This window comes from Lipotes vexillifer, unplaced genomic scaffold (assembly GCF_000442215.2).
Source record: "Lipotes vexillifer unplaced genomic scaffold, Lipotes_vexillifer_v1.1 scaffold822, whole genome shotgun sequence".
NCBI lineage: Eukaryota > Metazoa > Chordata > Mammalia > Artiodactyla > Lipotidae > Lipotes > Lipotes vexillifer.
Window position 1 is genome coordinate 3,124,361 of NW_006770496.1, and position 16,105 is coordinate 3,140,465.

Genomic DNA, 16,105 nt, shown 5'->3' on the forward strand with positions numbered 1-16,105 from the left:
CAAGAGGAAAGAAGCATTTGGGGAGTATTCTCCCCTTCTCTCTGTTTCATAGATGGTTGCTTCTCAGTGGTTCCAGTTCTTGCTGGACAGGCTTACCTAGTTTCTTCTGGATGACCCTGGCCCTGAGCTTTGGGTCCTTCTAGCCTAGAGTTTCTCAAGCTTGGCACTGTTGATATTTGGGGCTACCCTGTGCATTGGCAGCAGCATATTGAGCAGCATTCCTTCCTTCTACCCGTAGATGTCAGTAGCCCCTCTCCCCGCACAGTGTGCTAACCAGAAATATCTCCAGAACTTGTCAGTGTCTCTAGGAAACAAAATCAATTCTGGTTGAGAACCACTGCTCTAGCCTAAGAGCTTTTCATCATTAATTATTGAATCTTACAATAATAAATACACGTCTGCTTCAATTTATTTATGTATTTTCAAATTTAAGGCATATAAAGAGATATTCATGCAAAGTTATATTTACTTATTTATTTTTTAATAAATGTATCCATTTATTTATTTATTTTTGGCTGCATTGGGTCTTTGTTGCTGCACGTGTGCTTTTTCTAGTTGCAGTGAGCAGGGGCTACTCTTCGTTGCAGTGCTTGGGCTTCTCATTGCAGTGGCTTCTGTTGTTGCGGAGCATGGGCTCTAGGCACGTGGGCTTCAGCAGCTGTGGCTCACAGGCTCTAGAGCGCAGGCTCAGCAGTCTGCGCACGGGCTTAGTTGCTCTGTGGCATGTGGGATCTTCCTGGACCAGGGCTCGAACCCATGTCCCCCTCATTGGCAGGCAGACTCCTAACCACTGCACCACCAGGGAAGTCTCCAAAGTTACATTTAGAATGCTTAATTATATTTGAAAGTAAACATTCAATTATTTACAGTAGATCTGAATAATATGCCTTGTTCTTATTAGTGATTTTACTGTGCTGATTAAAAATGACAATAACCTTCCTAATCATGTAATCATTTATTGTATAGGAGTGCCAGGAAGTAAGCATTTGGTCTTTTTGTCTCCCAAGAGAGAGAACTAAAACTGAAGCCAGACAGTAGATTTTGGTGTAAGACTAGTTATAACCAAAAGGCAATACATTTATACATTTAAGCTATTACTTCAGAAAGTACTACTAACAAGTAATGAAATGGTTTGATGAAATGTATACATTTATAAAGTCAAACAGAAACTAAGAAAACTTAGTTATGAATATTTAAAGGTGATCTGAGGGAAGAAAACAATGCTTTCATCTGGAAAGTTCTCAAGATTACAGTTCACAACCCACAAAAGTCACTTTAAAACATGTACCATAAGACTTGCCCTTTATAATAGTCTCCCAGTTCCTAGAACTTTAAACTATTGGAACAAGATATCAAATTTTACAATTCTTTCCAGTCCTGTGTGTCTTTGTAGTGCTGTCTCTTAGTATAGCGCTTGAACATGGTAGTATGCTGTAGTGAAGTGGCTAAGAGGGTAGGCCCTGATACTTTCTAGCTGTGCAGTCTTGGGCAAGTCACTTAACTTTGCTGTGTCTCAGCTTCCTGATCTACAAAATAAGAATACATAGAACCCACCTCAAAGCTGTGCAAATTAAATTCTATAATCCTAGTAAAAGTATTTAGCAGTTCCTGGCACAAAGATAACATTTAATGAAAGTTGGCTATTGTGTAGACCATCAGTAATTATTAAGCGAAGAAAAAGAATGCTGCCAATGATTATTATTTAAATGTACTTCATCTTTCTTAATCTGGGTTCAAATATTACAGATAGGTAACTTTTGGTTTTCTTTAAAACATGTTGTTAAGGAATATAATCTTGTTTTCCAGATGCTGTTTTCGCAGGTGCCATGCCTACAATGGCAAGTGTCAAGCTCTCCACTCTTCACCCCATTGTGAATCACCCACATTATGAGGATGCAGACTTGAGGTGGGCAACTGATAGACTACTTCAACCAGACACACTGACGACTTCTACTGACTCATAGGAATAGGGAAATTACAATACGTACCTGTTGACTTAAAGTAACCTTAATAAACCTCTGAAAACTGAAAGAAGCAACACCCAGTTTTTCTCAAAGTGAAAAATATATCACATTTATGACTAGCCTCTGTGTGTTTATGTGGGTGTGTGTTCCAGTGAAACTCCTAAGTAATAGTAGTAAGAGTGGGGATAGGTTTGGCTCAAGGCCATAGTTTGCCAACCCCTGTTCTAGATTCCACAGCCCCTCTGCCTGGTTTAAGAAACCATTCTTCATCTTACTTGTGGCCAATGATTAGCCTTTTTTAACAGATAGAAAAGGTACATGAAATTTGCTATATTAAATGCTTTTATGAAACTTTGGGGTGCTCTTTTGCTAGCTGATTATGGGAATTCTAGCTTCCACTGAGGTCTGAAAGTTTTGTTTTCCTTAAATGACTGACTTTTAAAAATTATTTTAATCATTCTAGTAATTGGGTAATCATTTCCTTTTAATGTATTTTTGGCTTATTGTTAGAGGTAATATTTTAAATTATTTAAAGTTTTATGTTTGGTTGTGGAGATTGGGCATTCTGTATGCTTGAAATCCTAAGAAAAGTCTAATGCATAATTGATAATTTGTTCAGGATTTTATAAAAAAACCCATTTAGGGCTAAACCATCTGTTGTACCATATTTTGGTAAGCATCCCTGTCTCTCAAGCTTCTGTTAAGTTGCTTTCTCTACATGACTACTACCCTAGATGCCCACTGTCTAATTGTTCTATTTGCTACATTCAGCTTCAACTCATATGCTTTTCAGGGTTTCTATGAATGAAATTATCTACTGAAATCTATATTTTCACTATATTTAGCCTCTATCTGAATTTGTTCCAGATTAATTATTTTATGAATTATGCAAAGCAAATTTTATATTCTGAACTATTATACTGCTACCTACCTCTAGACTCTAAACTGGTTTATACACTAATAAGCAGTACCTGCAAAATTCAAATTGCTGTAAGTTTAAGCACATGCAAAATATAAATGGAAATGTGGCAGTTGCTATTCCCAAAATAATTCATGCTATTTGGGGTCATATATAATCAATGCTCCATCCAGTAAGCATTGAGGTTTTAATTTGGTAACAAATCTATTATCATTTATTTAAAAATTTTTAACTTGTTTGAATTTAAAGAGCTCGGACAAAAATAGTTTATTCTGCATATAGTCGAAAATCTGCAAAAGAAGTGAGAGATAAGTTGGTGGAGTTACATGTGAATTACTACATTTTAGAAGAGGCATGGTGTGTTGTAAGAACTAAGTGAGTATGAGCCCTGTGGTATATGATATGGTATATTTTAAAACAACAAATGTTTTACTTTATTACAGCAGTCCTGATTCTTTAAAAATTTTTATTTTAAATCAATTCCATTAAATTGTTGCCCTAGTATTTTATTTAAAATTATTTCATGTGGGAAATTAAAATTATACTATTATTTAAGCATAATGTAATTTTTTTTAAAGTATAGTATATTTTGCTACCCTAATTTTTTCATTTTAATTTAACATATTAAATTTAGCTTTTTTCCATAATCTTCAAATTTTTATGATAACTTTTATTAGATGTCTGAAATACAGATTTGAATTTACAGCCAAGTGAGATATTAGCATTCTGCTACTACAGCTGATTTACATTGGATTTATAAGACTCATAAGAAAAGTTTCATGTAACTCAAAAGGACATAATAAGAAAACGTTTCTAATTAACATTTTTTCATTTCTAAATTTTGAATCTCTAATAATACATAAAATTCTAAGATGTGTAATGGATATCTTGAGACCTTTGTTTAGTCTCCTTGATTTAAGAAGTCCTTAGTTATATTAATTTTAGCATTAAGAATTTTCATTTCTCCTATGGATAATTAAGAATTGGCTATAACAGATATTGAAGAGCTAAGTTCGGAAATTTTAGTAGCTAACTTTTGTATCTAATTTTAAGATCTAATAAATATGTATAGGAAGAAACGGCATCTTGCAAAAGAAGAAACAAATATCATAATGTATATGCTTATCATATTAATTTAATTTAAAGCTTAAGACAAAACATACTTCAAAACAGGGCATATTGTCACAAATAAAGGTGGACATTTTATGATGACAAAAGGATTAACTCATCAAAAATATCTAACAGTTTTAAATATGCATACCTCTAAACAGAGCTTCAAAGCACAAAAAATAAAAATGTGTAGAACTAAAAGAAAAAATAAGCAAGGCTTTAATTATAGTTGGAAAAGTTAACATTTTTTTCTCTACTAGGAAAAGTAGATAAAAACTCAGTAAGCATATAAAAGAGATGAACAACAAATAGTATCAAATAATCTGACCCAACTGACATTTATTGAACACTACAGGAAACAGCTGCAGAATACACATTCTTTTAAAGGGCATGTGGAATGTTCACCAAGAGAGAACATATGCTGGGCTGTAAAATGGTCTCAATATGTTTAAAAGGTTTTAAATCATACAGAATTAAAATAGAAAGCAATAATAAACAGATACCTCGTAAATCCATGCATATTTGGAAATTAGGCAGTAAACTTACAGGTAATTTATGGGTCAAAGAAAAAAAACACAAAGAAAATTTTAAAACACTATTTTTTACTTGAATGGAAAAAGGGGTCTTTTAACAATATTGCTGATCTAACTGGATATAATGTACAGAAAAAAATTAAACCATGACCCATACTACACCATATACAAAAATTAACTTTATGTGGATTATAGAACTAAATGTAAGAGCTAAAATTGTAAAGATTTCTTAGAACACAGAGTACTAACGATTTAAAAAAATCAATAAATTGTATATATCAAAATTGAAATATTTTCATCAAAAAGACATTAGGAAAATGATAAGGCAAGCCACAGACTAGAAGAAAATATTTGAAAGTATATATCTGATAAAGGACTTATAAATATAGTTCATATAAAGAAATTCTATAAATTAATAATAAAATGACTGTACAGTTGAAAATGGGCAAAAGACTTGGAAAGACATAATTCACCAAAGAAAATGTGTGACTGACCGATAAATACAATTTTTAAAACTAAAATACCATACATTGGAGAGGATACAGAATAATTATAAATCTCTTACATTGCTAAGGGGAGTGAAAATGATACAACCACTTTGGAGAACTATTTGGAGGAATCTAAAAAATTTTAAGCACACATCTACCTTATTACTCAGCAGTTCCATTCCAAAGAATTTAAATAAGAGAAATTAAAACATCTCTCTAGGGCTTCCCTCGTGGCACAGTGGTTGAGAGTCCGCCTGCCAATGCAGGGCACACGGGTTCGTGCCCCGGTCCGGGAAGATCCCACATGCTGCGGAGTGGCTGGGCCCGTGAGCCATGGCCACTGAGCCTACATGTCCGGAGCCTCTGCTCTGCAATGGGAGAGGCCACAACAGTGAGAGGCCCGCGTACTGCAAAAACAAAAAAACCCCATCTCTCTAGAAAGAGTATCATAGCAGTTTTATTCATAATAGCTCAAAACCTGTAGGTAACTTGTTGCTTTTCCCTTGCTGCTTTTAAGAATCTCTCTTTATGTTTAATTTTTGTCATTGTAATTACAATGTGTCTTAGTGTGGACCTTTCAGGTTAATCCTGTTTGGGACTCTCTGTGTACCTGGAAGTCTGTTTCCTTTCACGGGTTAGGGAAATTTTAAGCTATTGTGTCTTCACATATGTTCTCTGCCCCCTTTTCTCTCTCTCCTCCTTCTGGGACCCCTAAAATGAGAATGTTAGTATGCTTGATGTTGTCTCAGAGGTCTCTTAAACTGTCCTCAGTAATTTTTTTTTCTTTTTTTCTGTTCAGCATCAGTGACATCCATAGCTCTGTCTTCCAGTTCACTGATCCATTCCTCTGTATCATCTAATCTACTGTTGATTCCTTGTAGTGTATTTTTTTTTATTTCACTTATTGTATTATTCAGCTATTTGGTGGTTCTTTATATTTCCTATCTCATTTTTAAACTTCTCACTGTGTTCATCCATTCTTCTCCCAAGTTCTTTGAGCATCTTTGTGATCATTACCTTGAACTTTTTATTTGGAATTGCTTATCTCTACTGCAGTTAATTCTTCTTCCAGGGTTTTTATCTTTTTCCTTTGGAACATATTTCTCTGTCACCTCATTTTGCCTAATTTGCCGTTATTATTTCTATGTGTTTGGTAGTTTGGTTACACTTCCCAATCTTGGTGAAGTGACCTTCTGTAGGAGACATCCTGTGGGTCCCAGAAGTGCACTCCCCTCTGGTCACCAGAGCTATATGCTCTAGGGTTTCCCCCTGTGTCAGCTGCGCGGGCCCTTCTTTTGTGGCAGGCTGAGAACTATGGATGGTCAGGTAGATGTGGCAGGCCCCCAGTCCTGTTGGTTGCCAGGCCCTACCTTGTGTGGAGGCTACTGGCCAGTGGTGGGTGGGGCCAGATCACGAGGCACCTGGCTATAGGTTCCAGGGTGTAGCAAAGCTGATGTTGGCCTGCTGGTGGATGGGGCTGTGTCAGGCTAGCTGCTTGATCTGAGTCTTCTCAGTACTGGTACCCACAGGATGGTGGGTTGGGACAGGGCCTATGCTAATAAGCTAGAGGAAGAATTCCACAATGGCACTTACCAGCACCAGTGTCCACGTGGTAGAACAAGCTCCCCAAAATAGCTGCTACCAGCATCTGCGTCCCCAGGGTGAGCTCTAGTTGCCTCCTGCCTCTCTGGGTGACTCTCCAAGATCAGCAGGTAGGTCTGGGCCAGAGGAAGGTCTACCCAGGCTTCTTCCAGATTACTGCTTCTACCCTGGGTCCTGTAGTGTATGAGATTCTGTGTACACCCTTTAAGAGTGGATTCTCTTTTCCACAGCCCTCTGTCTTTCCCAAAAGTAAACCCTGCTTGCCTTCAAAGCTGAATATCCTGGAGGCTCATCTTCCTGATATAGGACCCCGAGCCCAAAGTGGGGCTCTGATCCTTCACTCTTTGGGGAGAACCTCTGCAATTGTAATTATCCTCCCATCTATGGGTCACCCACCTGGGTATATGATGAGTCTTGACTATACCACACCTCTGCCCCACTTACCATTGTGGTTCTTTCTTTAGATCTTTAGTTGTATAAGATCTTTTCTGCTAGATTCTGGTCTTTCTCATCAATAGTTACTCTGTAAATAGTTGTAATTAGTGTGCCCATGGGAGGGGGTGAGCTCAGGGCCTTCCTACTCCACCTTCTTGGCACACCTCCTTGGAAATAATCCAATTTTAATGTAAAGTAAATTGTGATACATTGAAGATGTCTGTTGTAATCCCTAGAGCAAACCACTTGAAAAATGCAAAAGCAAAAAACAAAACGAAAAACCCCAAATAAGCCAGTAGATGAATTGAATGGTATAATAAAACCTTTTTGCTTTACATAAAAGAAATCAAGAAAGAAACAGATGATCAAAAAAGATACGAAACAAATAGAAGAAAAAAAGGAAAGTGGCAACCCTAAATCAAACCATATCAGTACTTGCAAATGTGAATGGGGACTAAACACTCCAATCAAATGTCGGAGATTGACAGACTGAATACAAAAGCAAAACCCAACTATGTCCTTCCTGTAAGAGATGCATTGTAAATACAAATACATGAAGGAAAGGTTGAAGGAGAAAGGATAGCAGTGTTACCATGTGAGTAACCATGTATGTAATATATGCTAGATATGCATTATCTAGCATATTCTAAAAAGGGCAATACTATAGTGCAGAAGGGTGCAGTGCTTGCCTAGGTTTATATTTGGGGGAGAGGACTGACTCTAAAAGGCTACAAGGGAACTTATTGGGGTGATGGAAATTCCCTGTGTTACGATTATGATGGTTCTCACACACCTATACACATTTGCCCATACTTATCAAACTTTACACATAAAATGGGTGAATTTTATAGTACATAAATTATACCTCAATATAGCTGTTAAAAAATTAGAAACCAATTTTGCCTGACTTCTTCCCTTTAATGACTCTCATGCCAGGTTGTTGCCTAGTGAGAAGTATTATTTCATTCAATCCATTTAAAAGGGAGAGAGTTGAGGAGAATAAAGTTGGCAGAAGAGCTTCTTTTCCCTGCTTTGGACTATATATGTTTTCATGCTAATCCAAGTCAATTTAAGCTCAAAAATATGAAATATGAAATTCATCAGGAATTAGATTAACTTTCCTTTAATTTTTCTCATTCTGCTGTAAATGGGCCTTATGTTTGGATGGCAATACCACTTAGAAAATATATTCATTTATATTTTACTTTGAAAGTAGATTTTTAAATATATATTTCTGAATGTGCATTGAGCCCTTATTATTTGATTCAGTAATATATATTGGTTATTTCATTAAGTGGAACACGAAAATGCAGCGTACTTTCATTTTATTATCTCTAAATTTTAAACTTACATTTTTTGAAATGATGTTTTAAAATCTTTAATTTATTAAATTAGTCTCTAAAAATCTAGGAGATATTTTATAATTATATTTCTTCTAGATATGAATGCATTTTTAATACAGATATATGTGCCTGTTTTTTTCAGGCCTGGTTGCAGTATGCTTGAAATTTGGGATGTGGAAGACCCTTCCAACTCAGCTAACCCTCCCTTATGTAGCATCTTGCTCAAGGATGAGAGGCCGTACTTCACCACAGTGTTTCAGAATAGTATGTACAGAGTGTTAAAGGTTAACTGCTAATGAGACTACCCTTTACACTGTGGTGCAAAGAGGTGCATAAAAAACAATCACTTTAGTTTATTTACATTAATAAAATTCACAAGCTTTAATAAGGGACCCTTAAAAAGAAGATAATAAAAATGATTTAAATTTTTCTAATTGCTAAAAGGTAAATTATTTCATTGTTTTCTGCTGAATGTCAGCCTTATTAAGCTTGTCATATAAATGAGTAAATCACCTTAAAGTTTTAAAGAAGAAAAATATATGTAAAAGAACAATGAAATTGAATAAATCAAGGATATGTAAGTCCTTTTGGTATCCCACTAGGTGAATTGCTTCGGATTTTCCTTAGTTCCAGGATGTACCAGCTCAGACTCTTTAAACCACTTAGAAGAGACTAATGCAGTCTCTGAAATGACACTTCCTTAAGATCCTGATACTGATCACAACCTCTTTACCTCTGTGAGGAAATTTGTTTGTAACCATGTGTTTATTAAGGTTGTTTTTGCTTTTAGTGGCCCTCAGGAAAGATCTTTAATAGCTTTTAAAAACTTTTTTATCATTTCAGGTTCGATATTTTAAAAAACAGCTTATTTTGTAATGTTTTCAATCTCTTTAAATTTATTTACCGAGCCAGATAAGTATTTTTCACTGATTAGTTCTCAATCTGAGTTCAACAGATTATTAATCTGTCTTTAGAATTCAGTGGTTTTTCTTTTACTATCCAAGTAAAATAAAAGTTGTTACAGTACACAGCCAAATGTAGGGGTTAAACATAATCAGAAATGAAAATCCAGTTAAATTTATCAAATGAAATTTGAAGATTCTAGATCTTGAATGAAGCAAAGGCATTCTCATCTTGAAGCCCTATAAGCTCATTGGACATAGTCATTTTTTCTGGTCATCATCTTTCATAATTAATGTATTTTAAAGTCCTTTATTTATTTTTGGTTTTGGATGAGGACAGTAGTGTTTTATAGATCCTCTCTCCCAGTATAAAACCTACCCAATAGTAGTGCTTTGAAAAGTGGTAAACAGTTATCTTGAAGATATTGTTGCCAAATGGAAAGATAAACACTCTCTTTCTCTGATTGATGGATGTTAAATATGCCATAGCTGTAGTATTTTAATGTGCATCTGCTTTAATCACCTTGAAATTTTTGTAATCCCCTGATTTTTTGGACCTCTACATTTGAGATAACAAAATGACTAAATTCTATAGATTAGTTCACTTACAGTAGGTAGAAGATTACATATATATAATATATACAGGAAAACCAATAAAATTTTTAACTTTTATACTTGTAAAATATCTTAATACAAGATACAAAACAGCTAAGAAAGCATACCAAATTTTATTTATATTTGCATTTTCAGATAATTTGTTTTGGCATAAGTGTGGGGCAAAGAGAGAAAGGAGATACAACACCTAACATTCATAAAAATTAAAATAGATTTTGGATGATGTTTTCATAGGAAATATTTTAAAGAAGTTGGTAGAATATTTTTAAAAACTGTATTAGCTAATAAAATATGCAAACAAATATATTTATGTGGATTTATATATAGGGAAACCAATATAATTATTTTAAACTTTTTATAGTTGTAAAATATTTTAATACAAATACAAAGCCACTAAGCCACTAAGAAAGCTTTATTTTAGCATTTTCAAATAATTCGTTTTGATGTAAGTGTGGGGCAAAGAAGGCAAAGAGCTATAATACCTAACATTCATGAAATTAAAGTGGCACATTTTGGATGGTATTTTCTTAGGCAACATTTTAAAGAAGTTGGTAGAATTTAACAACAAAAATGGATGAGCTGTATTAACTGAAACAGGTTTCATATAAATATAATGTATTAATATGAATTTATGTTATTTTCATGTGCTATATATGTTTTAAATTAAAAAAGCCCTTGAAGATTATTTTGTGTGTTTTCTATCTTTCCTCATTCTTTACTAAACACACATTTTAAAATTGAAATCATTCTGATATGAAGGTAGAAATCATAGTTTCCTGGATGTATTGACCATGTTTACATTGGCAGTGATCTTTTCTGGCCATTTTAAAACAATTCTGTGGGGCTTCCCTGGTGGTGCAGTGGTTAAGAATCCGCCTGCCAATGCAGGGGACACGGGTTCAAGCCCTAGTCCGGGAAGATCCCACATGCTGCGAGGCAAATAAGCCCATGCACCACAACCACTGAGCCCCCGCGTGCCACAACTACTGAAGCCCGCATGCCTAGAGCCTGTGCTCCACAACAAAGAGAATAGCCCCCGCTCACCACAACTAGAGAAAGCCTGTGCACAGCAACAAAGACCCAATGCAGCCAAAAATTAATTAATTAATTTAAAAAAATAAGCATACCGCACTACTGCTTACTCTTACATAAATTATGCTATTAGATTCTTACCTGCATACATTTGTTTATTCTTTTGAAATCTGAAAAACTATGCACAAATGCTGTGGGTTGAGTGATGGGTAGATTTTTGCTCAGTGCAAGGAAGCATTTTCCTTAGTTTCCTGTCGTCATATTTTTGCACGTTTATTTGAAATCATGGTAGAAATGAGTTGTGCACAAGCTCAGCAATTCCCTCCATCGTCGAGTTGTCAGAAGCTGATGTACAGCTTCAATGAATAATATGAGTCTTGTACTCTTTTGCTGCTAATAGAGACTATATCAAAAATCATTGAGTTTTCATTTTAATTTTAATAATAAAACTATACTTATATTTTATATGTTTCTATTATACAAGCAATACAAACTCATTATGGAAAATTAGTTTTGAAAAAAACAGGAAATTTAAAAGAAGGGGAAAATATTCACCAGGCATTTAATATTTCTTTGTTTTCTTACAACGTTTAGGCGTAATGTTTTTCCTTCTTTTCCTCTTTTAACATAAACAGTTTTATGTTTTGTTCTTCATGTAGTAAACGTGGAAGTGTTACATATAGACTGTTTTAAATGGCTACATAATATCCTATTTTGTATATAAATATATGCATAGATACCTGTATCTTAGCCATTGTTTATCTGTTTCCATTTTTGCTACTACATGGATGTATATATAGAACACTGCCATGAATATGTTAGTACATTATGCTTTTTAATTTTCAAATTGTTTCTGTAGGGTATATTCCACAAAGTTAAATTTCAATAAGAGAATGTGGATACCTTTAAAGCATTCAATGCAGTTCGCCTCAGATTACCTCTGCAAAAGGGTTGTATGCACCAACAAAAATCAGTGTATGATAATGCTCATCTCACAACACTCATTAGCATTGGTTAGCCTTATTAAAAATATTTTTTGCTAATTTGTGACACCCAAAATGGTATTATTATTGTTTTTACATCTTTATTGGAGTATAATTGCTTTACTATAGTGTATTAGTTTCTGCTTTATAACAAAGTGAATCAGTTATACATATACATATGTTCACATATCTCTTCCCTCTTGCGTCTCCCTCCCTCCCACCCACCCTCCCTATCCCACTCGTCCAGGCGGTCACAAAGCACCGAGCTGATCTCCCAGTGCTATGCAGCTGCTTCCCACTAGCTATCTACCTTACGTTTGGTAGGGTATATCTGTCCATGCCTCTCTCTCACTTTGTCACAGCTTACCCTTCCCCCTCCCCATATCCTCAAGTCCATTTTCTAGTAGGTCTGTGTCTTTATTCCTGTCTTACCCCTAGGTTCTTCATGACATTTTTTTTTCTTAAATTCCATATATATGTGTTAGCATACGGTATTTGTCTTTCTCTTTCTGACTTACTTCACTCACTATGACAGACTCTAGGTCTATCCACCTCATTACAAATAGCTCAATTTCGTTTCTTTTTATGGCTGAGTAGTATTCCATTGTATATATGTGCCACATCTTCTTTATCCATTCATCCGATGATGGACACTTAGGTTGTTTCCATCTCCGGGCTATTGTAAATAGAGCTGCAATGAACATTTTGGTACATGACTCTTTCTGAATTCTGGTTTCCTCAGGGTATATACCTAGTAGTGGGATTGCTGGGTCATATGGTAGTTCTATTTGTAGTTTTTTAAGGAACCTCCATACTGTTCTCCATAGTGGCTGAACCAATTCACATTCCCATGAGCACTGCAAGAGTGTTCCCTTTTCTCCACACCCTCTCCAGCATTTATTGTTTCTAGATTTTTTGATGATGGCCATTCTGACTGGTGTGAGATGATATCTCATTGTAGTTTTGATTTGCATTTCTCTAATGATTAATGATGTTGAGCATTCTTTCATGTGTTTGTTGGCAGTCTGTATATCTTCTTTGGAGAAATGTCTATTTAGGTCTTCTGCCCATTTTTGGATTGGGTTGTTTATTTTTTTGTTATTGAGCTGCATGAGCTGCCTGTAAATTTTAGAGATTAATCCTTTGTCAGTTGATTCATTTGCAAATATTTTCTCCCATTCTGAGGGCTGTCTTTTGGTCTTGTTTATGGTTTCCTTTGCTGTGCAAAAGCTTTGAAGTTTCATTAGGTCCCATTTGTTTATTTTTGTTTTTATCTCCATTACTCTAGGAGATGGGTCAAGAAGGATCTTGCTGTGATTTATGTCATAGAGTGTTCTGCCTATGTTTTCCTCTAAGAGTTTGATAGTTTCTGGCCTTACATTTAGGTCTTTAATCCATTTTGAGCTTATTTTTGTGTATGGTGTTAGGGAGTGATCTAATCTCATACTTTTACATGTACCTGTCCAGTTTTCCCAGCACCACTTATTGAAGGGGCTGTCCTTTCTCCACTGTATATTCCTGCCACCTTTATCAAAGATAAGGTGACCATATGTGCATGGGTTTATCTCTGGGCTTTCTATCCTATTCCATTGATCTATCTTTCTGTTTTTGTGCCAGTACCATACTGTCTTGATTACTGTAGCTTTGTAGTATAGTCTGAAGTCAGGCAGCCTGATTCCTCCAGCTCCATTTTTTGTTCTCAAGATTGCTTTGGCTATTCGGGGTCTTTTGTGTTTCCATACAAATTGTGAAATTTTTTGTTCTAGTTCTGTGAAAAATGCCAGTGGTAGTTTGATAGGGATTGCATTGAATCTATAGATTGCTTTGGGGAGTAGAGTCATTTTCACAATGTTGATTCTTCCAATCCAAGAACATGGTATATCTCTCCATCTGTTTGTATCATCTTTAATTTCTTTCATCAGTGTCTTATAATTTTCTGCATACAGGTCTTTTGTCTCCTTAGGTAGGTTTATTCCTAGATATTTTATTCTTTTTGTTGCAATGGTAAATGGGAGTGTTTTCTTGATTTCACTTTCAGATTTTTCATCGTTAGTATATAGGAATGCCAGAGATTTCTGTGCATTAATTTTGTATCCTGCTACTTTACCAAATTCATTGATTAGCTCTAGTAGTTTTCTGGTAGCATCTTTAGGATTCTCTATGTATAGTATCATGTCATCTGCAAACAGTGACAGCTTTACTTCTTCTTTTCCGATTTGGATTCCTTTTATTTCCTTTTCTTCTCTGATTGCTGTGGCTAAAACTTCCAAAACTATGTTGAATAAGAGTGGTGAGAGTGGGCAACCTTGTCTTGTTCCTGACCTTAGTGGAAATGCTTTCAGTTTTTCGCCATTGAGGATGATGTTGGCTGTGGGCTTGTCATATACGGCCTTTATTATATTGAGGAAAGTTCCCTCTACACCTACTTTCTGCAGGGTTTTTATCATAAATGGGTGTTGAATTTTGTCAAAAGCTTTCTCTGCATCTATTGAGATGATCATATGGTTTTTCTCCTTCAATTTGTTAATATGGTTAATCACATTGATAGATTTGCGTATATTGAAGAATCCTTGCATTCCTTGCATTCCTGGAATAAACCCCATTTGATCATGGTGTATGATCTTTTTAATGTGCTGTTGGATTCTGTTTGCTAGTATTTTGTTGAAGGTTTTTGCATCTATGTTCATCAGTTCAAAGTTTTCTTTCTTTGTGACATCCTTGTCTGGTTTTGGTATCAAGGTGATGGTGGCCTCGTAGAAGGAATTTGGGAGTGTTCCTCCCTCTGCTATATTTTGGAAGAGTTTGAGAAGGATAGGTGTTAGCTCTTCTCTAAATGTTTGATAGAATTCGCCTGTGAAGCCATCTGGTCCTGGGCTTTTGTTTGTTGGAAGATTTTTAATCACAGTTTCAATTTCAGTGTTTGTGATTGGTCTGTTCATATTTTCTATTTCTTCCTGATTCAGTCTTGGCAGTTTGTGCATTTCTAAGAATTTGTCCATTTCTTCCAGATTGTCCATTTTATTGGCATAGAGTTGCTTGTAGTAATCCCTCATGATCTTTTGTATTTCTGCAGTGTCAGTTGTTACTTCTCCTTTTTCATTTCTGATTCTATTGATTTGAGTCTTCTCCCTTTTTTTCTTGATGAGTCTGGCTAATGGTTTATCTATTTTGTTTATCTTCTCAAAGAACCAGCTTTTAGTTTTATTGATCTTTGCTATTGTTTCCTTCATTTCTTTTTCATTTATTTCTGATCTGATTTTTATGATTTCTTTCCTTCTGCTAACTCTGGGGTTTTTTTGTTCTTCTTTCTCTAATTGCTTGAGGTGCAAGGTTAGGTTGTTTATTCGAGATGTTTCCTGCTTCTTAAGGTGGGCTTGTATTGCTATAAACTTCCCTCTTAGAACTGCTTTTGCTGCATCCCATAGGTTTTGGGTCGTTGTATCCTCCATTTCATTTGTTTCTAGGTACTTTTTTATTTCCTCTTTGATTTCTTCAGTGATCACTTCGTTATTAAGTAGTGTATTGTTTAGCCTCCATGTGTTTGTATTTTTTACAGATCTTTTCCTGTAACTGATATCTAGTCTCATAACGTTGTGGTCGGAAAAGATATTTGATACAATTTCGATTTTCTTAAGTTTACCATGGCTTGATTTGTGACCTAAGATATGATCTATCCTGGAGAATGTTCCATGAGCACCTGAGAAAAATGTGTATTCTGTTGTTTTTGGATGGAATGTCCTATAAATATCAATTAAGTCCATCTTGTTTAATGTATCATTTAAAGCTTGTGTTTCCTTATTTATTTTCATTTTGGATGATCGGTCCATTGGTGAAAGTGGGGTGTTAAAGTCCCCTACTATGAATGTGTTACTGTCGATTTCCCCTTTTATGGCTGTTAGTATTTGCCTTATGTATTGAGGTGCTCCTATGTTGGGTGCATAAATATTTACAATTGTTATATCTTCTTCTTGGATCAATCCCTTGATCATTATGTAGTGTCCTTCTTTGTCTCTTCTGATAGTCTTTATTTTAAAGTCTATTTTGTCTGATATGAGAATTGCTACTCCATTTTTCTTTTGGTTTCCATTTGCAAGAAATATCTGTTTTCCATCCCCTTACTTTCAGTCTGTATGTGTCTCTAGTTCTGAAGTGGGTCTCTTGTAGACGCAAAATATATGG

At 35.2% G+C, this 16,105-nt stretch overlaps 1 protein-coding gene across 2 annotated transcripts in view; it reads left to right on the plus strand.

Moving 5' to 3' along the window:
• Positions 1–8,906, plus strand: part of DPY19L2 (dpy-19 like 2) — an 89,293-nt gene extending 80,387 nt beyond the window's left edge. For both annotated transcript variants that reach the window (XM_007446124.1, XM_007446123.1), the window contains exons 20-22: positions 1,807–1,906; positions 3,133–3,258; positions 8,537–8,906. In XM_007446124.1, the coding sequence (XP_007446186.1) occupies positions 1,807–1,906; positions 3,133–3,258; positions 8,537–8,690 (380 nt within the window). In that variant the 3' untranslated portion in view covers positions 8,691–8,906. The remainder of the gene's footprint in view (positions 1–1,806; positions 1,907–3,132; positions 3,259–8,536) is intronic.
• The last annotated feature ends 7,199 nt before the right edge of the window (positions 8,907–16,105 follow it).